The sequence below is a fragment of the Procambarus clarkii genome, chromosome 23 (assembly GCF_040958095.1).
Source record: "Procambarus clarkii isolate CNS0578487 chromosome 23, FALCON_Pclarkii_2.0, whole genome shotgun sequence".
In the NCBI taxonomy this organism is placed as follows: Eukaryota; Metazoa; Arthropoda; class Malacostraca; order Decapoda; family Cambaridae; genus Procambarus; species Procambarus clarkii.
The window spans coordinates 32,258,977-32,285,201 of NC_091172.1; the positions used below are offsets into that span (position 1 = coordinate 32,258,977).

General features: G+C 46.8%; 1 protein-coding gene across 1 annotated transcript in view; it reads right to left on the minus strand.

Moving 5' to 3' along the window:
- LOC123750662 (uncharacterized) overlaps positions 1-26,225 on the minus strand; it is a 110,639-nt gene that overhangs the window by 26,112 nt on the left and 58,302 nt on the right. The window contains exon 3 of the mRNA XM_069330112.1: positions 250-4,918. Coding sequence (XP_069186213.1) covers positions 250-4,918 — 4,669 coding nt within the window. The remainder of the gene's footprint in view (positions 1-249; positions 4,919-26,225) is intronic.

Here is a 26,225-nt window from a genome sequence, read left to right on the forward strand (position 1 = left end):
TCGTAGCCTACATGTGGTTCGGTTCATACACAAAAATTGTATATATATAGGCATATTATTTGTTGTTAGAAGTAAAAAGAAATTATTGGTGGCGCTTGAGCGTTAAGCTCATACTGTCACAGAACAAGAGAGACAATGGATGTGGTGGAACGGCAAGCACTTCGCTCGTTGACAAGGCACACACACACAGCAACCAACAACAATCTAGTAACTCTAGTCTATCAAGAAAGGCTTAGTATAGGAACTTACTTAGAAACCTTTTGCTGACGGCGGCTTGTGGTAGGTTGGTGTTGTCCCAGGACTCCGTCAGGTACTGATCATCCTGCAGGAGGTCATCATCGTCCAGGCCGTCGTCGACACCGTAGTCACGCTTATAGGCTCGGTAAATGGGCAAGTGGCCGTTTCTGGCGAGGGACTGAATGTTTCTCTTGACCTGTAGGAAGGTCTCGCTGACGTCCTCGTCGGGAGAACGTGACTTTCTTATACTGTCCAGCAAGGCAAGGATTTTACTGTTACCATTGATGAGGTTCTGCCTCTGACGCTTGCGCAAGAGCCCTTTCTGGATTTCCAGTCGGATGAGACGTTCCAGGTAGGCGGCGTTGTCTTCTGGAGTGTTGGGGGCATCGCGGCGATTCTGTCTGGACCTGGAGTAAGGGTACGGCATGTTGTTACTTTTAGCTAAGGCTCCAATGTAGCGCTTTCGTCTCGGGTGGTCTGGTGCATTGTTATTGATTATCTTGTCGTCTAGAATCGAGCTAAGATGGCGCTTGTTTGTTTGTCTGCCATCTGGCGCGAGGCTAGATTGTGTGTTTTGCAGCAATGAGCCAAGATGACGTTTGTCAGCTGACTGAGAATTTGGAACGAAGCTCGTTTGCTTTTGTTGCATCAGAGAACCAATATGCCGCTTTTCTTCAAGGCCTGATTGTCTGGATTTTAGTAGTGAGGCATAATGGCGTTTATCTGTTGACTGGTCGTCTCTTCCGAAGCCTGATTGTCTGCTGTTTAAGAGAGACGCAAAGTAGCGTTTGTCTGTTGACTGGTCGTATGGTCTAAAGCTTGATTGTCTGTTCCTTAAGAGTGACGCAAAGTAGCGTTTGCCTGTTGACTGGTCGTATGGTCTAAAGCTTGATTGTCTGTTCTTTAAGAGTGACGCGAAGTAGCGTTTCTCCGCTGATTTGGCATCTGGTCCAAAACTTGATTGTCTGTTCTTTAAGAGTGACGCAAAGTAGCGTTTCTCTGCTGATTTGGCATCTGGTCCAAAGCTTGATTGTCTGTTCTTTAAGAGTGACGCAAAGTAGCGTTTCTCTGCTGATTTGGCATCTGGTCCGAAGCCAAATTGTCTGTTTCTCAGGAGCGAAGCAAAGTACCTTTTGTCAACGTCGAAGGAACCGACAGAGCCCGCGACGCTGCCATCATGAATCTCGTCTGAGTCGTTGATGGAGTAACCAACGTCGTCATCAACCGAGTTGTTCAGGAAGCCGGACGACTTCTTCAGCAGGGCTGCGTAGTGTCTCGTGTCAATATTATCTTCCTCCAGAGGATCCGCTGAGTATTGGTGTTTCAATAACGACGAGATGTGCGTTTGTTCTTGGGACTCCGGGACCTCACTTTTCCCTACTTCGTTCCGGAGGGCCGAGAGCGTTTTCTCCTCCATGGCGGGTTCCTCTGAAGGATCACTGGACATATCTTCGGATTTTTTGTTAAGTAGGGACGCAAAGTGTCGTTTTTCGTTGTCAAACGTATCCAAAGAATCGTCGTTTCTTCTTGGTTTGTAAAGTGATCCTAAATGTCTTTTTTCTTCATCAATTGTATCGAAATATTCGTCGTTCCTCCTTGGTTTGTAAAGTGATCCTAAATGTCGTTTTTCCTCGTCAAACGTAGCCAAAGAATCCTCGTTTCTTCTAGGTTTGAAAAGTGATCCCAAATGTCGTTTTTCTTCGTCAAACATATTCACTGAATCGTCGTTTCGTCTTGGTTTGAAAAGTGATCCCAAATGTCGTTTTTCTTCGTCAAACATATTCGCTGAATCGTCGTTTCGTCTTGGTTTGTAAAGTGATCCCAAATGTCGTTTTTCTTCATCAAAGTCATTAATTGAATCGTCGTTTCTCCTTGGCTTGTAAAGTGACGCCAAATGTCGTTTTTCTTCATCAAATTCATTCATTGAATCGTCGTTTCTCCTTGGCTTGTAAAGTGATCCCAAATGTCGTTTTTCTTCGTCAAACCTATCCAAAGAATCATCGTTTCTTCTTGGTTTGTAAAGTGACGCCAAATGTCGTTTTTCTTCATCGAACGTTTCCAAAGAATCGTCGTTTCTTCTTGGCTTGTAAAGTGATGCCAAATGTCGTTTTTCTTCATCGAACATCTCCAAAGATTCGTCGTTTCTTCTTGGTTTGTAAAGTGACGCCAAATGTCGTTTTTCTTCGTTGAATTCATTCATTGAATCGTCGCTTCTTCTTGGCTTGTAAAGTGATGCCAAATGTCGTTTTTCTTCATCAAATTCGTTCATTGAATCGTCGTTTCTCCTTGGCTTGTAAAGTGACGCCAAATGTCGTTTTTCTTCATCAAATTCGTTCATTGAATCGTCGTTTCTCCTTGGCTTGTAAAGTGACGCCAAATGTCGTTTTTCTTCATCAAATTCATTCATTGAATCGTCGTTTCTCCTTGGCTTGTAAAGTGACGCCAAATGTCGTTTTTCTTCGTCAAACCTATCCAAAGAATCATCGTTTCTTCTTGGCTTGTAAAGTGATGCCAAATGTCGTTTTTCTTCATCGAACATCTCCAAAGAATCGTCGTTTCTTCTTGGCTTGTAAAGTGATGCCAAATGTCGTTTTTCTTCATCGAACATCTCCAAAGATTCGTCGTTTCTTCTAGGTTTGTAAAGTGACGCCAAATGTCGTTTTTCTTCGTTGAATTCATTCATTGAATCGTCGTTTCTCCTTGGCTTGTAAAGTGACGCCAAATGTCGTTTTTCTTCATCAAATTCGTTCATTGAATCGTCGTTTCTCCTTGGCTTGTAAAGTGACGCCAAATGTCGTTTTTCTTCATCAAATTCATTCATTGAATCGTCGTTTCTCCTTGGCTTGTAAAGTGACGCCAAATGTCGTTTTTCTTCATCAAATTCATTCATTGAATCGTCGTTTCTCCTTGGCTTGTAAAGTGACGCCAAATGTCGTTTTTCTTCATCGAACGTTTCCAAAGAATCGTCGTTTCTTCTTGGTTTGTAAAGTGACGCCAAATGTCGTTTTTCTTCGTTGAATTCATTCATTGAATCGTCGTTTCTTCTTGGCTTGTAAAGTGATGCCAAATGTCGTTTTTCTTCATCAAACATCTCCAAAGAATCGTCGTTTCTCCTTGGCTTGTATAGTGATGCCAAATGTCGTTTTTCTTCATCAAAATTATCAAAAGAATCATCGTTTCTTTTTGGTTTGTAAAGTGATCCCAAATGTCGTTTTTCTTCATCAAAATTATCAAAAGAATCGTCGTTTCTTCTTGGCTTGTAAAGTGATCCCAAATGTCTTTTTTCTTCCTCTAACATATTAATTGAATAGTCGCTTCTTCTTGGTTTGTACAGTGATCCCAGATGTCGTTTTTCTTCGTCAAACATGTCCAAAGAAATGTCGTTTCTCTTAGGTTTGTATAGTGATGAGAGATGTCGTTTCTCTTCGTTGAAAACATCGAGGTAATCTTGGTTCCTTGTGTTCTTAAACAGAGATGCTAAATATCGTTTTTTTTCGTCAAGTAAATCGTCGTGTTGCATTCTCGTATAAAGAGAGGCCAAGTGTCGTTTTTCTTCATTCAGTGTATCCAAAAAATTATCGTTTCTTGGCTGGAAGAGAGAGGACAAGTGGCGCTTATCTTCACCCAGCGACTCTGATTGTTCTTCATTTGTTTTCTCATCTTCGAGTGTGTTGCCTGAGCTTCTTAGCCGCTCGAGTAGTGACGTCAGCGACCGCTTGTCTACGCCGCTTCCAAGGTCTGTATTTTTGGCCAGTGAGGAGTAAAAGCTGTTGTGCTGGTTTTGACCATCAGGGAGGCTGCTGAAGCGCTGGGCTTTGAGCAGGGAGGCGAGGTACCGCTTGTCTTGGCTGGGCATGCCAGCGAGGAACACTGGGCGAGGCAGGCTGTTGGACTTCAGAAGAGAGGCATAAAACCGTTTGTTGACATCATTGTCTCTGAAGGAGTCGAGAGTCGAGTCAAAATATCTCTTCTCCTGGAGACTGTGTCTGGGGAAATTATTTGCTCTTGCAATGCTCGATATGTGTCGTTTGTCGACATCAGAATGTAGTGATACATTTTCGCTCTGGCTGCTGGTGTTGCTAGGGTGAGATACTTTGGCGTCGAGGGATGTGTCGTGGTCATCCTCCTTGGAAGGAGCTGCGACCGACAGTCGTTCGCTGGTTACAGAACCATCAGCGTCCACGTCCTTCTTAATTCTTGCATCTGGTAAGTTACCGTCCCGAGCGAGACTGGCAATGTTGCGCTTGTCTTGCAAATTTAGCTCCGTAGTAGAAACGTCAGTCGAAGGTGTGGTCAAACTCTCCGACTTCTTCACGTTCTTGGGCATGTTATTTGTCGCCGCCAGAGCCGCCAGGTTCCTCTTGCCGATGGGCATGGTGCTGTGGGTGCTCTGGGTGGACGGCAGCGGCCGACTCTTTTGTCGCAGCTTGGCCTTCTGCAGTAGCTTCATCTTGAAGTTCCGGTCGAGCGGCAGGTTCCCGGTGGAGAAGCCCCACCCAGCGTGGGCGGAGCCGTCTGCCATCCATGGGGCGTGGGTGGGGTCACCTGCCACTAGAGCACCTCTCGTCTCCACCCCCAGGAAGCGCTTCTCTCTGCCCTCTCTTGCGTCATCATGTGCCTCGCCTGCGTCACTAGTAGAGGTGTCGGTGGCGGAGGAGGTCAGGTCACCAACACTCGCCCCCTGCAACAACACGGAACACCGGTCATTATATTATCAAGCAGCGAACATCCCTTACATGACACATACTGGTGTATATCCCTTACATGACACATGACACATACTGGCACATACTGGTGTACATCCCTTACATGACACATACTGGCCACATACTGAGTGCAACTTGTGTAACGGCTCTAATATTACTAGTACTGTGTGTGCTTGTTGGCTTGGGAGGCGGCTAGTTTATTGTGCACCCCATACTCCTCCCGTGAGCGGTAGTTTATTGTGCACCCCATACTCCTCCCGTGAGCGGTAGTTTATTGTGCACCCCATACTCGTCCTGTGAGCGGTAGCGTAAAAAAGATAACACAGAACACATATTCTTAATCAGACCTCAAATGTGATTTTACATAAGAATGTTCCTCTAATGTGTAGCCCCTATAATAATAGTGTCAGTTACAAAAATAATCATTACAGTATCTATGTTTACATGAATAAATATATACATGTATGGTAGGTTTTATGCTAATAATACATGAATAGGAAAACATGAAACATTAGTTTATGGGCACATTAGGGGATGATTGAGGCAGCAGAGCTGTGTTAATATTTTCAGTGCTCACACTACACAGGTGAGAGGACTGTATGCACCAGGAGCAACACCTGGATACGGTGCGCTTAGTTCAGGTACTTTATCATTTGTGAGAAGATGCAGCGTGAGTGTAGATTTATCACTAAATGACTCAATTTTGTCAGAGTGTAAGATGTAATGCTCAAGTGTGTGTTCCTGTCTTTGTCCATACTTGACTTCATCTAGATCCCCGTACAGGACTGACCCCTGCGGGACTACACTCGTAACGTCTCACCAATCTGAGACCTCACCCCTCACAGTGACTCAGTGTCTTCTGTTGCTTAGGTACTCCCTTATCCAGTGGAGTGCCTTCCCTTTCACTCCAGCCTGCATCTCCAGCTTTTTCACTAGCCTCGTGTGTGGTACTGTGTCAAAGGCTTTCAGCCAATCCAAAAATATGCAGTCTGCCCATCCCTCTCTTTCTTGCCTGATTTTTGTTGCCTGGTCGTAGAATTCAATTAACCTTGTGAGGCAGGACTTGCCATCCCTGAACCCATGTTGATGCTGTGTTACAAAGTCCCTTCGCTCCAGGTGTTTCACTAGCTTGATGCTCCACAAGCGTTGAGCTGCTTGTGGAGGGTTCCCCACTCCCCTCTGGGATTGTAGGGCTCGGGGATGTGGTTCCCTTGTGTGTGTGTGTGTGTGTGTGTGCGTGTGTGTGTGTGTGTGTGTGTGTGTGTGTGTGTGTGTGTGTGTGTGTGTGTGTGTGTGTGTGTGTGTGTGTGTGTGTGTGTGTGTGTGTGTGTGTGTGTGTGTGTGTGTATGAATGTGTGTGTGTGTGTGTATGAATGTGTGTGTGTGTGTGTGTGTATGTGTGTGTGTGTGTGTGTGTGTGTGTGTGTGTGTGTGTGTGTGTGTGCGTGTGTGTGTGTGTGCTCCACTTCACCAACTAGGCACACATGCGTCCTCTCTCATATCCCCCAAGACTGACATTCAAATCCTCAGAATTCCTCCGAGGTAATACATTTTCCTGCCAGAATTACCTGGTGTATTGGCTTATAAATTCCCTCACGTCATATTCTACATTTTTTAGGAATTTCTTTTTCGATATTACATTTTTAATGCATCATTTAAATGGAGATGATTTGAGATGGTGAAGCCCAAGTTGTATATTAATTTTCAATATTTTTTCGTGTGGTGCTGCGTAGTATTGTTGTATAGTCTTATATTTTGTCGGTTTTACAGTACGCACCAGAGGCAGCCAAGATGGCAGCTCCCTTCCTTGGCACTGCCAGCCACTGTGAGGTAATGTGAGGCACTGTCTTCGTGGTGTCTCGCGAGACAGATGAGTCACAGGAGACATGATTACCCCATACAAAATACTCAAGGTAAGGAAAGATAATTATGAGGAATGGGTATATAAAATATATTCTATATAATAGAAGAGAATATACAGAGAGAGAGAGAGAGAGAGAGAGAGAGAGAGAGAGAGAGAGAGAAAGTGTGACAACACTCAGCGTGTTGTCACTCAGGTGCCAGTCATGTCACGTCACTAGCGTAAATAGTCACTAATTAGTGAACTCAACATGATGAGTGGATAGTTCTCAGTCCCCATGGTATAGGTCCTGTAGCAGCCACCATGGTATAGGTCCTGTAGCAGCCACCATGGTATAGGTCCTGTAGCAGCCACCATGGTATAGGTCCTGTAGCAGCCACCATGGTATAGGTCCTGTAGCAGCCACCATGGTATAGGTCCTGTAGCAGCCACCATGGTATAGGTCCTGTAGCAGCCACCATGGTATAGGTCCTGTAGCAGCCACCATGGTATAGGTCCTGTAGCAGCCACCATGGTATAGGTCCTGTAGCAGCCACCATGGTATAGGTCCTGTAGCAGCCACCATGGTATAGGTCCTGTAGCAGCCACCATGGTATAGGTCCTGTAGCAGCCACCATGGTATAGGTCCTGTAGCAGCCACCATGGTATAGGTCCTGTAGCAGCCACCATGGTATAGGTCCTGTAGCAGCCACCATGGTATAGGTCCTGTAGCAGCCACCATGGTATAGGTCCTGTAGCAGCCACCATGGTATAGGTCCTGTAGCAGCCACCATGGTGTAGGTCCTGTAGCAGCCACCATGGTATAGGTCCTGTAGCAGCCACCATGGTATAGGTCCTGTAGCAGCCACCATGGTGTAGGTCCTGTAGCAGCCACCATGGTATAGGTCCTGTAGCAGCCACCATGGTATAGGTCCTGTAGCAGCCACCATGGTGTAGGTCCTGTAGCAGCAACCATGGTATAGGTCCTGTAGCAGCCACCATGGTATAGGTCCTGTAGCAGCCACCATGGTGTAGGTCCTGTAGCAGCACCATGGTATAGGTCCTGTAGCAGCCACCATGGTATAGGTCCTGTAGCAGCCACCATGGTATAGGTCCTGTAGCAGCCACCATGGTGTAGGTCCTGTAGCAGCCACCATGGTGTAGGTCCTGTAGCAGCCACCATGGTATAGGTCCTGTAGCAGCCACCATGGTATAGGTCCTGTAGCAGCCACCATGGTGTAGGTCCTGTAGCAGCCACCATGGTGAAGGTCCTGTAGCAGCCACCATGGTATAGGTCCTGTAGCAGCCACCATGGTATAGGTCCTGTAGCAGCCACCATGGTGTAGGTCCTGTAGCAGCCACCATGGTATAGGTCCTGTAGCAGCCACCATGGTATAGGTCCTGTAGCAGCCACCATGGTATAGGTCCTGTAGCAGCCACCATGGTATAGGTCCTGTAGCAGCCACCATGGTGTAGGTCCTGAAATCCTAATCCTTTAAGAATTGAAATCCTTTATTTCTAGGAAAACACCTGATCTTTAAGGAGTGACGTCAGGAGGGTGACTGAGGGATGACGATAACTCACGATAATAAAGACACCATAAACACCCGTAAGTCGCCAGCAAGTGACGTCATACAAACACACACTGAAGAATGAGCCAAACATTCAAAAGAAAGTTGGATATTAGCTTCCATGCCGTGAAATTTCTAACAATGAAAAATGTTAATATATATATATATATATATATATATATATATATATATATATATATATATATATATATATATATATATATATATATATATATATATATATAAAAGGCTTATAAAAGATAGGACGTAAATATTGTTGTGCCTACGGGAGCTTGTGGCGGGGGCACGTGGGGCCCGGAGCTGGTGGCGGGGGCACGTGGGGCCCGGAGCTGGTGGCGGGGGCATGCGGGGCCTGGAGCTGGTGGCGGGGGCACGCGGGCCTGGAGCTGGTGGCGGGGGCACGTGGGGCCCGGAGCTGGTGGCGGGGGCATGCGGGGCCTGGAGCTGGTGGCGGGGGCACGCGGGCCTGGAGCTGGTGGCGGGGGCATGCGGGGCCTGGAGCTGGTGGCGGGGGCACGCGGGCCTGGAGCTGGTGGCGGGGGCATGCGGGGCCTGGAGCTGGTGGCGGGGGCACGCGGGCCTGGAGCTGGTGGCGGGGGCACGTGGGGCCCGGAGCTGGTGGCGGGGGCATGCGGGGCCTGGAGCTGGTGGCGGGGGCACGCGGGCCTGGAGCTGGTGGCGGGGGCACGTGGGGCCCGGAGCTGGTGGCGGGGGCACGTGGGGCCCGGAGCTGGTGGCGGGGGCATGCGGGGCCTGGAGCTGGTGGCGGGGGCACGCGGGCCTGGAGCTGGTGGCGGGGGCACGTGGGGCCCGGAGCTGGTGGCGGGGGCATGCGGGGCCTGGAGCTGGTGGCGGGGGCACGCGGGCCTGGAGCTGGTGGCGGGGGCATGCGGGGCCTGGAGCTGGTGGCGGGGGCACGCGGGCCTGGAGCTGGTGGCGGGGGCATGCGGGGCCTGGAGCTGGTGGCGGGGGCACGCGGGCCTGGAGCTGGTGGCGGGCATAATCCCGCCCGTCACCCGCCAGCAACTTGCCCAGGCTATATATTTTTTGTGCTAAATCTCTCCAGAATATTAGGAGTATGGTGGCGGTGTGAGGAGTCTGGGAGGGATGGGAGAGGACAGAGGTGGTGGACTGGGAGAGATGGGAGAGGACAGAGGTGGTGGTGGTCTGGCAGGGATGGTAGAGGAGAGGGATTAGCGCGGGAAGAAAGGAGAGTCGCTATATTGCCAACTTTCCTTTGTTTCAGGCGCCTTGCTTCTGTCCTGCGACGCCTGGCGACCTGCTCCTCTCTCTCTCCTCTTCCTGTCCTTCCCTCCCTTTCTCCTCTCCTCCCCGCTTCCTTCACTCTCCACCATATATAATATATCCCAGTTTTCCTCAGATACGATGAAGCCGATGTGTTCCCTGTTGTCCTGAACACTATCTGAGGGGATCTTAAGGCTATTCTAGGGCTCTGGAGTGGTTCTTGGGTCCTCAATTGCATCTAGAATTGTTACCAGGGAGTCCTGGGGTATAGATGGGGTTCTGGTACACATGTGCTTGAAATATGTTTAGGAATTCTGAAGTATATCTACGGTCCAGAGGTATGTTTAGGAGTTCTGAAATATGTCTAGGGGTGCTGAAATGTGTCTAGGGGTGCTGAAATATGTCTAAGGGGGGTCATGAAATATGTCTAGGGGGTCGTTAAATATATCTAGGGGTCCTGAAATATGTCTAGGGGTGCTAAGATATGTCTAGGGGTCGTAAAATATGTGTAGGGGTCCAAAGGCTTCTGAGAAGTACCTAGTTAGATTTCATGAAGGTACAACTCAACACCTTGGGGGAGTTTAGTTGTCCCTGGAGTAATGTAAGTAATACCTAAAGCCCTCAGTGATGGTAGGATTCCCAGTCTCTTAGTAAACTGATTCAAGACTGGAGATGGGACCTCCAGCCATCTCATATCCTGTCAGTCTCTTCTCTCGCGGGGGAACAAATATTCTTCTCAAGGGAAGATTGGAGTGAAGTGAAATAGACCTGTTGTTAGTGGGAGAGTAAGATAGTAGCCCCCCTGGTGTTAGTGGGAGAGTAAGATAGTAGCCCCTGGTGTTAATGGGAGAGTAAGATAGTAGCCCCTGGTGTTAGTGGGAGAGTAAGATAGTAGCCCCTGGTGTTAATGGGAGAGTAAGATAGTAGCCCCTGGTGTTAGTGGGAGAGTAAGATAGTAGCCCCTGGTGTTAGTTGGAGAGTAAGATAGTAGCCCCTGGTGTTAGTGGGAGAGTAAGATAGTAGCCCCTGGTGTTAGTGGGAGAGTAAGATAGTAGTCCCTGGTGTTAGTGGGAGAGTAAGATAGTAGCCCCTGGTGTTAGTGGGAGAGTAAGATAGTAGCCCCTGGTGTTAGTGGGAGAGTAAGATAGTAGCCCCTGGTGTTAGTGGGAGAGTAAGATAGTAGCCCCTGGTGTTAGTGGCAGAGTAAGATAGTAGTCCCTGGTGTTAGTGGGAGAGTAAGATAGTAGCCCCTGGTGTTAGTGGGAGAGTAAGATAGTAGCCCCTGGTGTTAGTGGGAGAGTAAGATAGTAGCCCCTGGTGTTAGTGGGAGAGTAAGATAGTAGCCCCTGGTGTTAGTGGGAGAGTAAGATAGTAGCCCCTGGTGTTAGTGGGAGAGTAAGATAGTAGCCCCTGGTGTTAGTGGCAGAGTAAGATAGTAGCCCCTGGTGTTAGTGGCAGAGTAAGATAGTAGCCCCTGGTGTTAGTGGGAGAGTAAGATAGTAGCCCCTGGTGTTAGTGGGAGAGTAAGATAGTAGTCCCTGGTGTTAGTGGGAGAGTAAGATAACATCCCTACCGTGTGAGAGTCACAACCCATATTAGTTCCACACTGGGGGACCACCAGCCACACTTATATTCCTACTAACCTCTAGTGTTACCCCCCTCCCCCCCCCCCATTCCCACTTCCTGCCGCCCGGAGGACAAGTCTCAATATCCGAAACACATAACCCAATCCTCACATACGGAATGTAATTGGTGACGTTTCGCTCCGTCCTGGACCCTTTGCAATTGGTAACGTGATAAGAGGTGTAGGTATATATATATATATATATATATATATATATATATATATATATATATATATATATATTTATATATATTTATATATATATATATATATATATATATATATATATATATATATATATAGTGAGGAGAGGTGTGCAGGTGACGGACGTCTGGACGTGAGACAAACCAAACAAATCCGCTCAAGTTTCTTCGGATTTCCTTTTTGTGTCACCAAGTTTTCTTATCAGATTTGTTCTGTTGTTGTTGTTGTCGTGCAGTGTTGTTGTTGTTGTGCAGTGTTGTTGTTGTTGGTGGTGGTGGTGGTGGTGTGTTGTTACATGTTGTTGTTGTTAATGTTGTTGGTAAAGGAAGAGTGTGTGTAAATGAAGGGTTTGGTTGATGTGATAAAGAATGTGATGGTGTATGAGAATTACCCAGTAGCAAGGTGTGAGGAGACCCTCCGCACCTCACTCCTCATACTGGTGATGCTCAGGCTACTGGTGAGGGTGAGTGGTGTGGAGCGGGGGCTCTCCACCCTCCGCCTCCACCTGTTACCCAACATTACTGCCGTAAATCAAGGCTGCTTTCCGTGTGGATTAATCCATGGGTATATTAAAGGACACAAGGGGCAACGCAGACCAGCAGCCACCAAGCTGCATCCAGACATCACCTGGTGGGTGGCTCTGCTCTGGGGGGGGGACCCGAGCCCGTTGGTTAGGGCTGTGGCAGCTGTCTGCTGGACTTTACTAAACATGAGAACATCTGCTTTGTCATTGTCGGGGACAGGAAGTGAACTAGGCTTATCCAGGTTCTTCTATGCGCAGTTTTTTTTTTTTGCAGGGATATTCCTGCGCGGGCCCTAAGCCTCTGGCTGGCCCACTAAGTGTTGCTTGTTTCTGTTTTACTTGGGCGGAGTATGAGTATTTATGACTCGTATGGTCGCTTCAGTAAGATTTTGCCATATATGTTTAACATCTTCTGCTCTGTTGAATCTAAGTTGAAATCTTAATGGGTTTGTAACTGTGCACTGTGTCCTCCCCACCATTCCCCACTCCCTCGTCCGATGCGTTCGCAAATGATCTGATGTTCCCATCACTGAAAAATAAGTGGAACAGTTAAAAAAAAAAATGAAAAAAACAAAAAAAAAGCTATACTCACTAAATGAACATTATAGTACACAACACAGCTTAATTCCATCGCAATATCACACAAAATAATTAAATCAAAATGAAAATAAATCGAAATCTATGAAAATTCAATTTATCAATGCCATCGGAAACATTGAAATGGAATCATAACATATTTAGTATAGCGTTATTTGCTATTACATGCAACAGATGGCACTGTTTTTCAGAAAAGCATGTTTTTACCTGTCACAGGTGTGGCATCTATATAGTAGGTATAAAAACACGTGCGTATTCCATTGGAACGTTGTCAAAATTTCAAAGCAATCGGTGAAGAACTTTTGGAGACTAGTGATTTTGAACACACGAACATTTACACTTTTATTCATATAGATTAGTATATTTTTACTTCGTTTTACTCAGTCGTAATGACGACGTTTATCGTGAAGTCTCCACCAAGAAGGTCAACAAGTATTAGTTAGTATACAGTTGCCTGAGTGGTATATACGACCACAATGCTCTGTGAAATGTTTTATAACGACCACAATGTTCTGTGAAATGTTTTATGACGACCACAATGTTCTGTGAAATGTTTTATGACGACCACAATGTTCTGTGAAATGTTTTATGACGACCACAATGTTCTGTGAAATGTTTTATGACGACCACAATGTTCTGTGAAATGTTTTATGACGACCACAATGTTCTGTGAAGTGTTTTATAACGACCACAATGTTCTGTGAAGTGTTTTATGACGACCACAATGCGTTCCGGCGCTTTCCTCGCTAAATAAGTGCTTCTTTCTTTCGGGCAACTCACGTCACTAATGGCTCGAGTCAGATGGTGTGAAACAGCCACCCTAGTTGTGCTTACCCAGTCGTGTGCCCGGGGGGGCGAGATCTAGCTCTAGAGCCCCACCTCACAGCTCTTTTACCTGGAGTACTCATACTCCAGGTACTCATACCCCACCCACACAGTTCCCGACCCTTCGACTGCTCGTATATACTCTAAAAGTCAGTTTCATTTAAGTTTCTAAATTTTTATTTTGTTCTTTACCAAATGTTAGGACAATACCGGTGTGGCATATTCTATACTGCTGGTGTGTTGACCTCAAAGTCTTTTTTTTTTTTTTTTTTTTTGGATATTGTTAAATAGTGTGACATGTTGTTCCTGGCTTCTGGCCTCCTCTTCCCTGTCTCAAGCCGCTCTATGTTATACTTGTTGGGCTCATACTCCAGCAGACTTCTGTGCTCTCATACCTGCAGCCTGTCTAGTCCTGTCTAGACTATCTTGTGGTAGCCTGTAGCCTGTCTAGTCCTGTCTAGACTATCTTGTGCTAGCCTGTAGCCTGTCTAGTCCTGTCTAGACTATCCTCTGGTAGCCTGTAGCCTGTCTAGTCCTGTCTAGACTATCTTGTGCTAGCCTGTAGCCTGTCTAGTTCTGTCTAGACTATCCTCTGGTAGCCTGTAGCCTGTCTAGTCCTGTCTAGACTATCTTGTGCTAGCCTGTAGCCTGTCTAGTTCTGTCTAGACTATCCTCTGGTAGCCTGTCTAGTTCTGTCTAGACTATCCTCTGGTAGCCTGTAGCCTGTCTAGTTCTGTCTAGACTATCTTGTGCTAGCCTGTAGCCTGTCTAGTTCTGTCTAGACTATCCTCTGGTAGCCTGTAGCCTGTCTAGTCCTGTCTAGACTATCTTGTGCTAGCCTGTAGCCTGTCTAGTTCTGTCTAGACTATCCTCTGGTAGCCTGTAGCCTGTCTAGTCCTGTCTAGACTATCTTGTGCTAGCCTGTAGCCTGTCTAGTTCTGTCTAGACTATCCTCTGGTAGCCTGTAGCCTGTCTAGTCCTGTCTAGACTATCTTGTGGTAGCCTGTAGCCTGTCTAGACTATCGTGTGGTAGCCTGCAACCTGCCTAGACTATCCTGTAGTAGCCTGCAGCCTGCCTAGACTATCCTGTAGTAGCCTGCAGCCTGCCTAGACTATCCTGTGGTAGCCTGCAGCCTGCCTAGACTATCCTGTAGTAGCCTGCAGCCTGTCTAGACTATCCTGTAGTAGCCTGCAGCCTGTCTAGACTATCCTGTAGTAGCCTGCAGCCTGTCTAGACTATCCTGTAGTAGCCTGCAGCCTGTCTAGACTATCCTGTAGTAGCCTGCAGCCTGTCTAGACTATCCTGTAGTAGCCTGCAGCCTGTCTAGACTATCCTGTAGTAGCCTGCAGCCTGTCTAGACTATCCTGTAGTAGCCTGCAGCCTGTCTAAACTATCCTGTAGTAGCCTGCAGCCTGTCTAGACTATCCTGTAGTAGCCTGCAGCCTGTCTAGACTATCCTGTAGTAGCCTGCAGCCTGTCTAGACTATCGTGTGGTAGCCTGCAGCCTGTCTAGACTATCCTGTAGTAGCCTGCAGCCTGTCTAGACTATCCTGTAGTAGCCTGCAGCCTGTCTAGACTATCCTGTGGTAGCCTGCAGCCTGTCTAAACTATCCTGTAGTAGCCTGCATATCAAGAGGTTATCAAGTATCCTCATATCAAGTATCCTCATATCCTCATATCCTCATATCAAGTATCCTCATATCAAGAGGATATCATCAGCAGCATATGCCAGGTTGGCTAACATAAGAACGGCATTTATAAACTTGTGTAAGGAATCTTTCAGAACATTATATACCACATATGTCAGACCAATCCTGGAGTATGCAGCCCCAGCATGGAGTCCATATCTAGTCAAGCATAAGACTAAACTGGAAAAGGTTCAAAGGTTTGCCACCAGACTAGTACCCGAACTGAGAGGTATGACCTACGAGGAGAGACTACGGGAATTAAACCTCACGTCGCTAGAAGACAGAAGAGTTAGGGGGGGGGGGATATGATCACCACGTACAAGATTCTCAGAGGAATTGACAGGGTAGATAAAGACAGGCTATTTAACACAAGGGGCACACGCACTAGGGGACACAGGTGGAAACTGAGTGCCCAAATGAGCCACAGAGATATTAGAAAGAACTTTTTTAGTGTCAGAGTGGTTGACAAATGGAATGCATTAGGCAGTGATGTGGTGGAGGCTGACTCCATACACAGTTTCAAGTGAAGATATGATAGAGCCCAATAGGCTCAGAAACCTGTACACCTGTTAATTGACGGTTGAGAGGCGGGACCAAAGAGCCAGAGCTCAACCCCCGCAAGCACAACTAGGTGAGTACAACTAGGTGAGTACACACACACCAGGAAGCAGCCCGTAACAGCTGACTAACTCCCAGGTACCTATTTACTGCTAGGTAACAGAGGCATTGAGGGTGAAAGAAACTTTGCCAACTTGTTTCTGTCTGGTGCGGGAATCGAATCCGCGCCACAGAATTACGAGTCCTGCGCGCTATCCACCAGGCTACCAGGCTCCCGTGTGTGTGTGTGTGTGTGTGTGTGTGTGTGTGTGTGTGTGTGTGTGTGTGTGTGTCCGCGCGCGCGCGCCTTCTGCCCCTCCACGCTGGTAAACAGAGACCATTGACGGAACAGCTTAGCCCCAGTGCGCCTTGCCGGAGCCACTCCCAAGACACACGGATTTGCTGATCCCAAAAAGGCGCATGCACAGTAGGGGGGGGGGGCGGGAGTTGCCTTCACTAGCATCAATGACGGAAGACGATCGATGTGTTGTCATAGTTGTTATAATTGTAGTTGACATCGGCCAGACGCAGACGTAAATCATCCATCCTAAAATTTATTTACTTCCCTAATATATTAATACAATTATTCAGTATATTCAGCTTATACACTTTCGGATTAGAAATAAAATTAGGTGACCGTGCTCCTATTGTATTTTTGTTTATTTAACGTTGTATATATGCGAATTTATGCGGATATCTGAGACTATATATAGAGTGTGGCAGAGTTTATTTACCTGAAGACCAACATCTCTAGCGACCTCTCGACGGGAGCAGGAAGCCTTCGGTTTGTCAAAGTTCCCTAAATTATTCCTAAGGATTATTTTCCCCCAGCTGAAATATGCAGAGTAGTGTGTTGTTGCTTGGCGCGTCCGCTGGCCGGCTGTCCCGCCTTGATCACTCCAGCTCGTGCAGTACTGTCCAACCACTTGGGCTGGACGGTAGAACGACGGTCTCGCTTCATGCAGGTCGGCGTTCAATCCCCGACCGTCCAAGTGGTTGGGCACCATTCCTTCTCCCCGTCCCATCCCTTATCCTTATCCTGACCCCTTCCAAGTGCTATATAGTCGTAATGGCTTGGCACTTTCTCCTCATAAGTCCCTCCCCTCGTGCAGTACTGTTCCGGTCAGCTGTTGAGACCATTGTTTGGTTGTGGGGAAGTTTGTTATAAACATGCAGGCGAGCAGTCACAATAACCTGGCTGAAATATGTTGACCAGACCACGCACTAGAAAGTGAAAGGACGACGACGTTTCGGTCCGTCCTGGACCATTCTCACAATCGACTTGAGAATGGTCCAGGACGGACCGAAACGTCGTCGTCTCTTCACTTTCTAATGTGTGGTTTGGTCAACACTTGTTATAAACAATCAGGTTAAAGTGGGGACAGAGTCATGGCAGCTCAACTGCAGTCTGTTGCAGAGTAGTAATTGTAAGTAATTGATAGTAATTGATATTTAATTGATAATTAAATAATTATTAATTATTGATAATTAAAGTAATTGATATTTTTCAAGTATTGTGGAAGCACCTGGTTGGGCAAACACAAAAGTTCCAATGTCTGTTGGAGTGGTGGGACATGTGTAAAAATGCATGCAAAAGCTTTTTCGTGAAAGTGTCCAAAAGAAAGGCGGCTGAAAAATATGGCTTTTTAATCTTATTCCAACACAGATTAAAACAATTTTATGCATAGGTCAATATGGGATTAGATAAGTATGAAGAAATTGCCATTTTAAAGGACAGAATTAACCTAATGCGGGATGAAATATCTTAAGGAGTCAGTGTTCGCCTCCAGATTAATGATAGGATGTATGGTGAAAAACTGTCGCCTTATTTGTTAAGTCAAGTCAAGAGTAACAAGGGTACAGCACTTGTGACTAGTATTAAAGCAGGTGATGGGACGGATATGACAAATACGGATGGGCTTGTTTGTTATGTTCGAGGTGAATTAGAGAAATTGTACACAAAAGTGAACGTAGACCAAGGTATGCGGGAGTATTTCCTTGGAAAATGTACACGGGTTTTAACCCAGGATGACAACACGTCATTATTGGCAGATGTAGATAAGCAGGAAGTGTGGAGTGTTGTCAAGAGTTTAAAGAAGGGTAAATCACCTGGCTGTGATGGGTTCCCGGCGGAATTTTATTTCTGTCTATGGGATGTCATTGGTAAAGACTTTGTACAAGTGGTGCAGTATAGCATACAGCATAGGAAGCTTAGCATGTCACAATCTCATGGGATTATTAAGATGATACCTAAAACGGGTGATTTGCATATTCTAACGAACTACGCGAAACGATATGCGTGCTAGTGGCTTTACAAGAATGTAAATTCAACTTAAATATATTGCCCCAAAACAATGTGAGCTATTGTATGGCTATATTCATGAGACCCTCCTTACTAATGATAGGTTGTTGATGTTGGGCATTAAGGACAACAATAGGTGTGACCAATGTACTGAAATTGAGAATAATGTGCACATATTTTATTTTTGTAAGCAAAATGTTGTTCTTATTAACTGGATTACAGACACTCTTAAAGCTTTATGTGGACCAAGTATTAGAGTGGAGTTAGTGAGGATTTTAATGTTTCATACTGACTTACAATGCAAGGAAATTAAAAATAAAATAATTATGCTACTTTCTGATTACATTTTCTGTGTGTGGATAGGCAGGCAGAAGGGTTACTGTGTGTGGATAGGCGCAACCTGCTCTCGAACAAGACAGCACATATATGACTTATTGCTTATAGTCACTATTTCGCTTATAAATAAGTATATATATGTGACATATTCCAAGCCATATTTTTTTCAAGGCACTAACTTTATCTATCAGTTTTATTAAACAATAGAGATTTTATACAAAATTTGACAATATCCTGAGTTACTTTAAAATTTATTTAAATATTTTAGTTTTGTTTTATAATTTTTTTTAAACTGTTATATCAATATAGGTATAGGTTCAGTATTAATTGAAATATATTAACATACTAAGAAGGTTAGGTTAGGTTGGGGTTTTCTATTCAGCTTTTCATGGTAAACTCAAATATTCACAATATATTAGTATGTCACATATGCACATATTCATAAGCAAGATATTGACTATAAGCAAGTGCGAGAACGGGTTGCAACGGCAGGCAGGAGGGTTACTCAGTAGACACAATATTAAAGTCCTTGCGAGGGAGGATCAGGTATAACATTTGGGGTTTACGGCTCATGTTCGGTGATGATTTGAAACACTTGTTCACTGAGAATTATACTACTGTATATGTAATGTTGTATTTTCATTGTAAATTGATGTATTTATGACTTATGTTGTATATTATTTAATAAAGATAAAAAAGTATTGAGAGTTGTGTGGTGAAGGGTCACGTTCTGCCGTGAGGCTTCACGCTACGTTCTGGTGTGAGGCTTCACGTTACGTTCTGCCGTGAGGCTTCACGTTACGTTCTGCCGTGAGGCTTCACGTTACGTTCTGGCGTGAGGCTTCACGTTACGTTCTGCCGTGAGGCTTCACGTTACGTTCTGGTGTGAGGCTTCACGTTACGTTCTGGTGTGAGGCTTCACGTTACGTTCTGGTGTGAGGCTTCACGTTACGTTCTGGTGTGAGGCTTCACGTTACGTTCTGGTGTGAGGCTTCACGTTACGTTCTGGTGTGAGGCTTCACGTTACGTTCTGGTGTGAGGCTTCACGTTACGTTCTGGTGTGAGGCTTCACGTTACGTTCTGGTGAAGCATGAGGATGACCTCCCTAGAGTGAAACACGAGGATGACCTCCGTAGAGTGAGGACACTCTTGGCATAATATACATACTGGTGAGTTCAGGAGGAACAGGTGACCCGTGACGGGGTTCTCTCCGTGACGCAAGGAGGGGGGGGGGGTAGACATCATTTGAGCGTCTAGACGTCATCAGAAGAGCGCGAGGGGGGGGGAGTGGTGGTGTTATCAGTGGCAGCCAGACGCTCCGTCATGGTGGGCGGCAGGGGGGGGGGGGGGCGGGAAGGGGGGCGGGAGGGGATGGCAGGAGGGGCGGGAGGGGGGCCATGTTCTCCAACACTGTCTTATCGCGTCCCCCGGGGAAGGAAGAGGGGGGATGGGGGGGCTGAGGGTCATTCCCTGCCGCCCTGTGGCACTACACCTGGGGTGTAGTGCCACATAACCGACCCTGACCTCCGACGTAGAATGCCTGAGTGTCCGAATGTGTGTATGTGACCATGATGTGTGGAGGTATGTGAGAGAGAGAGAGAGAAAGAGAGAGAGAGAGAGAGAGAGAGAGAGAGAGAGAGAGAGAGAGAGAGAGAGAGAGAGAGAGAGAGAGAGAGAGAGAGAGAGAGAGAGAGAGAGAATACGTCAGCACATCCTTGTAAGAACACAATTACCTATAAGGAATATCAACATAACAAGAACTGGGAAAAAATCCCCTCTTCCACTTGAGGGAGAAAAACAAGCTGGGTTGGAAGCTGGAAAATATGCGTTTCTTCCCCGGCAACATTTACGCCTTCTGAGGGAGGCAATTTGGTAAGAATTCTGAAGTATAATTATTGTGAAAAGAGCCGAGTGTGGTGGGGAATTTTTTGGTTCTTTCCTTAGTTTGTTTGTTTGTGTGTGTGTGTGTGTGTGTGTGTGTGTGTGTGTGTGTGTGTGTGTGTGTGTGTGTGTGTGTGTGTGTGTGTGTGTGTGTGTGTGTGTGTGTGTGAGTACTCACCTGGTTGTACTCACTTAGTTGTCCTTGCGGGGGTTGAGCTCTGGCTCTTTGGTCCCGCCTCTCAACTGTCAATCAACAGGTGTACAGGTTCCTGAGCCTATTGGGCTCTATCATATCTACACTTGAAACTGTGTATGGAGTCAGCCTCCACCACATCACTTCCTAATGCATTCCACATATTAACTACTCTGACACTGAAATAGTATTTTCTAATTCCGTACCTACTCTTGAAACTATGCATGGAATTAACCTCAGTTAACTCCCACATGTCGTCTGTCTTCTTGCCTCTCACCGTGACTCTGTCTCCTGTCTGTTAGGTACTCTCTCGCCCATGTCGGTGCCCACTTAGTTACTCCTGTCTGTTTCTTAGGTTTGTGTAGTAATGGTTCATGCGGAACGATTACTACACAGTCAGGGGAAGGACATTATGAGGAGAAAGCACTAAGCCACAAATAAGCAACTGTTACAAGAGTTGTTACATTCTTGTACAGCCACTAGTACGCGTAGCGTTTCGGGCAAGTCCTTAATCCTATGGTCCCTGGAATACGATCCCCTGCCGCGAAGAATCGTTTTTTCATCCAAGTACACATTTTACTGTTGCGTTAAACAGAGGCTACAGTTAAGGAATTGCGCCCAGTAAATCCTCTCCGGCCAGGATACGAACCCATGACATAGCGCTCGCGGAACGCCAGGCGAGTGTCTTACCACTACACCACGGAGACTGCATACTGTGTTAAAAGCTTTTTGACTGGAGATATATCGTCCTTCTCTGTCCTATTTTATTATCCTCAGTCTGTCGTCAAACTCCACTTGGTTCTTTAGGCATGATTGTCCATCACAACAACTGTTTATTTGTTTGTTTTACAAACCTGCTAATCCTTAGATATTTTATTAATCTTAACGTAACCTTATTAATTGTTAAAGTGTTTTGCAAGCGATGTTCGTCAGTGACACTTGTCTGTAGTTAAGTGCCTCTGCTTGCGTACTGGTACCACGGTACTGGAACTGTGTTCGAGTACCTAGGCAACTCTCCCTCGCTGGTGAATGATTGAAGACCAGTACTGGAGTATTCCTATGACCTGAACCACTTCTCTCAACATCCATGATGATACCTTGTCTCGTTTTTCATATTTCGTTTCAGCTAGTAAGTCTACTTGCTTATCTTGAGGTTATCTTGAGAGGATTTCGGGGCTTTAGTGTCCCCGCGGCCCGGTCCTCGACCAGGCCTCCACCCCCAGAAAGCAGCCCGTGACAGCTGACTAACACCCAGGTACCTTCTTTACTGCTAGGTAACAGGGGGCATAGGGTGAAAGAAACTCTGCCCATTGTTTCTCGCCGGCGCCTGGGATCGAACCCAGGACCACAGGATCACAGTCCAGCGTGCTGTCCGCTCGCCCGACCGGCTACCTTCATTAACTCCTTTGTTTATACCCACTACAGCTCCACTTAACTTCCTTGTCGACTTTTGTATGTTATCCTCCTCTCTTGTTTTGTCTATTCACTTGGTCATTCATTTCCATTTTCCTCCTGATATTCTTATGAAGCAGCTTTGGCTCTTTCTTGTCTTTGGATAGAATGTAATTTTCATGGATTTTTATGCTCTTCTAATGCACAATGAAATCACAATTACTTGTCATATCTATGAGCAAATCTCTGGTGCAGGATGGTGGGCTCGAACCCGCGTGTGGGATGACCCACAATGGTCTTTCCATCCCATCGACCAGTTCAATGATTTACTCTTCTAATGTTTATGTATTCATTTCTGGCCATGTTGCAAGTATTTCGGCTCCCTTCTGTGGTCTATCTTTGTTGCACTCCCTTATGTGTTTTTATGTTGCATCTCGACATTATTGGTCATAGTTTCTCCCCAACTTTACCCCAAGGGTGTTGAACACATCAGCTGATGGGCATCTCCATTTGACTTGTTCTATCACTTTCTGGACCGTCTCCCCCACCCGTCCCTACCTTCTTTTTCCCGTTTCCTTTCTTTCGTCAGTTCTTGCTGTGGCTCGACAATGATATCGTCAGTGGCTGCTGAGTGAGGAAGTTGATGCGAGTTTAATATTGTCCCTCAGCGTTCCACTGCACCATTAGAACACCACCTCCCAGCAGGTACAGAGACACAGTGTAGAGTGTACCTCCTGCCCATGTGCAGCTGTACAGCCACCACCGGGTAAGGCGACCACACTGCCAACACAACGGACGGAAGAAAAAGATAATCTAACTTCAGGACGGACCGAAACATCGGCTCTTTCATTTCAGGTCATATATATGTGGGTTGGGTTATTTATTTTGAGCCTCGTTGGTGTGAGTTAGTGGTTGGTTGTGCCCGTCACACAAGGCCACGGTGTTCAATTGGTTTTTAAATTGGGGCGAGTAACATAGGTTAAGTAGAGCAAAACACGGGCGTCTGAGAGTCAGGGGAGGTCAGAGGTCACAAGACACACGGTAAGAGGTCGAACATGATTTCAGAAGGACATGGGAGGTGAGTGAAGGTGGGAGGAGGACATGGGAGGTGAGTGAAGGTGGGAGGAGGACATGGGAGGTGAGTGAAGGTGGGAGGAGGACATGGGAGAGCAACTGCTCCGACAATAACCCAGGTAACAACACCCCTGGGAGGTGGGAGGTAGTTAGTGAGGCTCGTTGTCCACCCCATGACACACATCTCTGCCCTCCCCACCACACACGCTATTATATATATATATATATATATATATATATATATATATATATATATATATATATATATATATATATATATATATATATATATATATATATATTGCATAATGATGATATCGATTCAGATGTCTGAATCTAAATCTGAATAATGATGTCCTAACATTTAGGGAGCATAACCAAGCAAATATTGCGTCAGCCAGAAAAATGATCGGATGGATTACGAGAACTTTCAAATCCAGGGATCCCATGACAATGGTTGTACTCTTCAAGTCACTTGTGTTGTCCCGTCTCGAGTACTGCTCAGTACTCACTTCTCCCTTTAGAGCAGGAGAGATTGCTGAAATAGAGGGAATACAGAGAACATACACCGAATACATAGACACGATAAAACACCTAAATTATTGGGATCGTCTCAAAGCTCTCCAAATGTACTCGCTAGAAAGGAGACGAGAGAGATATCAAATAATATACTCATGGAAAATACTGGATATACAAATAATATGCACGTGGAAAATACAGGTCCCAAATCTGCACAGTAAAATAACAACGTACTGGAGTGAACGATATGGAAGAAAATGCAGAATAGAACCTGTGAGGAGCAGAGGTGTCATAGGCACAATCAGAGAACACTGTATAAACATCAGAGGTCCACGGTTGTTCAACGTCCTCCCAGCAAGCATAAGAAATATTGCCGGAACAACAGTGGACATCTTCAAGAGAATTCTAGATAGTTTTCTTCAAGGGTGCCGAACCAACTGGGCTGTGGTGGGTATGTGGGCCTACGGGCCGCTCCAAGCAACAGCCTGGTGGACCAAACTCTCACAAGTTAAGCCTGGCCTCGGGCCGGGCTTGGGGAGTAGAAGAACTCCCAGAACCCCATCAACCAGGTATTGTAATTACAGACCATATACCAACCAAAGGTGAAGAAACACTAGTTCGCTTATACTTTCTATATTATTTCAATGCATCGTGGCATCTTCAGGAAAATGGGACTGGGTTCGAGGAGCACGCGTGAATACGGGAACCGATTGATGAAGATTAAGTCACCCAAAAGGTGGCACGGGCATGAATAGCCCGTAAGTGGTGGCCCATTTGAGCCATTACCAGTATCAAGAGCTGATACTGGAGATCTGTGGAGGTGCGAGTACACCCTGCGTGACGGGAGATGTCTCCCGTGTACGAGAACCGATTGATTGATTGATAAAGATTAAGCCACCCAAGAGGTGGCACGGGCATGAATAGCCCGTAAGTGGTACAATTTTTTTTTCTCAGTATTCTGAGGTTGCATTTAACCATCAAGCTGTTATCGCGGGGGAGGATACTGAAACGGGGGAGGATACGAGAACCTGAAACACTTAACAGATATAGACAGGGTCCACACACCACCTCACTCTTGTGCTTGGGTGAGATGGGCCCTCAACAGTATGGTGGTGCAGTGGTAACACTCTCGTTCCTATTTTGGGGCCAATTTAGTCTAGGTTCGTATCCTGGTCAAGGATGATTGACTTGGCGCCAATCGTTAACTGTTCCTTTGTGTTTACCAACAGTAATTCGGTATCTTGTTGCCAACTGATTGGTGGGTGGCGTTCCAGGAGAAAACTAGTGGATAAGGCTTACCATGAGCTATGGGCAGGTAAAGCGCTCAGCCTACTAACAGGAGTCGGAAATCGTCTGCTCCTGTACCAACTCGTTAAAAAAGGTTGGTGGTGTGGTGCGCCCGCTGACCGGCGTGTCAGCTGGCGGCATGGCGGCGGCTGGGAGTAGGCCGCTCTCCCTGCTCCTGTGGACTGGCCTCTTGTAGAAGTTGCGTTACTGGACGTTTTGCATATGAAGGTCGCCGATCTTCTAGGCCTGGATAAACTTACGTCTATGCCTGTGGCGGTGACATTTGCCACGTCAGCCCGCTACCTGGATTTTGTGCGCCGTTACACTGACGAGTCGTTTACGCTACCTGCTTCTGCTGTGTCTGTGCGGGTGACGGATCCATGGGGCCCGTTGACTTTTGTAAGTGTGCACGATGTGCCGATGGATTTCCCGGAGCAGAAGCTGCGTTCCGAGTTTGCCAGGTTTGGTACGGTGGTGACACATCGATTCAACTTTTTACGTTCTGGGAGGATGCAGGGACTCCGACTTGGCGTGCGGACGCTTGGCATGCGACTCACCGTCGACATCCCTTCCCGGGTTTCCATCTGCGGGCTATCCATGAGAATTTTCTATCGGCCAGTCGCGCGCCTGTTTTAGGTGTGGTAAGGAGGGCCACTTTGCGCCTCGCACTATGGAGCTTTCTGTATTTCATGCGGCTGATTTTCCTTCCTTGCGCTCACATAGTGCTTCACCTGTGGATCCTCGCTCTGTACTTGAGGGAATGGTGGTGTGCAGCACCGTCCCCGCAGCCGACCCCTTCGCCTCCAAAGAATTCTTTGCCTGTGCTCGGTATTGCTCCTCTGCCCATCCCGCTTTAATCGCGGGATCCCTCCCCTGTGCGGGCCCCTTCCTTGTCCGCCAGCCGCACCTGTTGTCTCTCTCCAACTCCGGTGTCCCCAGTGGATGGCGGCCTTATACCCCATGTGTTGTTGAGGCTGACCTTCTGCAAAGTCTTGCGCTCCCGGATGTGAGGCGGCTTGCCGCTGGCTCTTCTCGGGTGCCTCCTGTAGGGGGGGCGATAGTTCTGATGACCAACGACCTGTTCCAAAGCGTTCCCGGGCGGACCGGGTTGTGTCGCCCCCTCGTGCATGGGCGGATGAGTGTGTGGACATGGATGAGGATACTGTGGAGGGCTCTGTGTTGCCTCCTGTGTCAAGCCCTTCGCCTCCTGCTGTTGGCTCCTCTCCGTGGGAGGCTGCCCCTGGTGCCCGTGACCTCGTCGTGATATTGAAGAAGGATGGGCGTCGGGGGTCCTCTGCTCCTGTTCAGGTGGAGGGGACCCCGGCGAGTGTGGATGTTAAACCAGGCGAGTGTGGAGAAGTTCATTTAAGCCCACTAATGAGACTGGCAGCAGTTGGCTGACTGCGTCGTTTGCGCTCCTTCAGATGCAATATGTTACTTTATGTGGCTGAGGAGAGCCTCTTCCGGTCTCATTTGATGCTCTCGCTGTTGTGAGTGCTGGACGAGGCCCTCTCACTCATTCACTCATACACTCTCACTCTCTCTCTCTCTCTCTCTCTCTC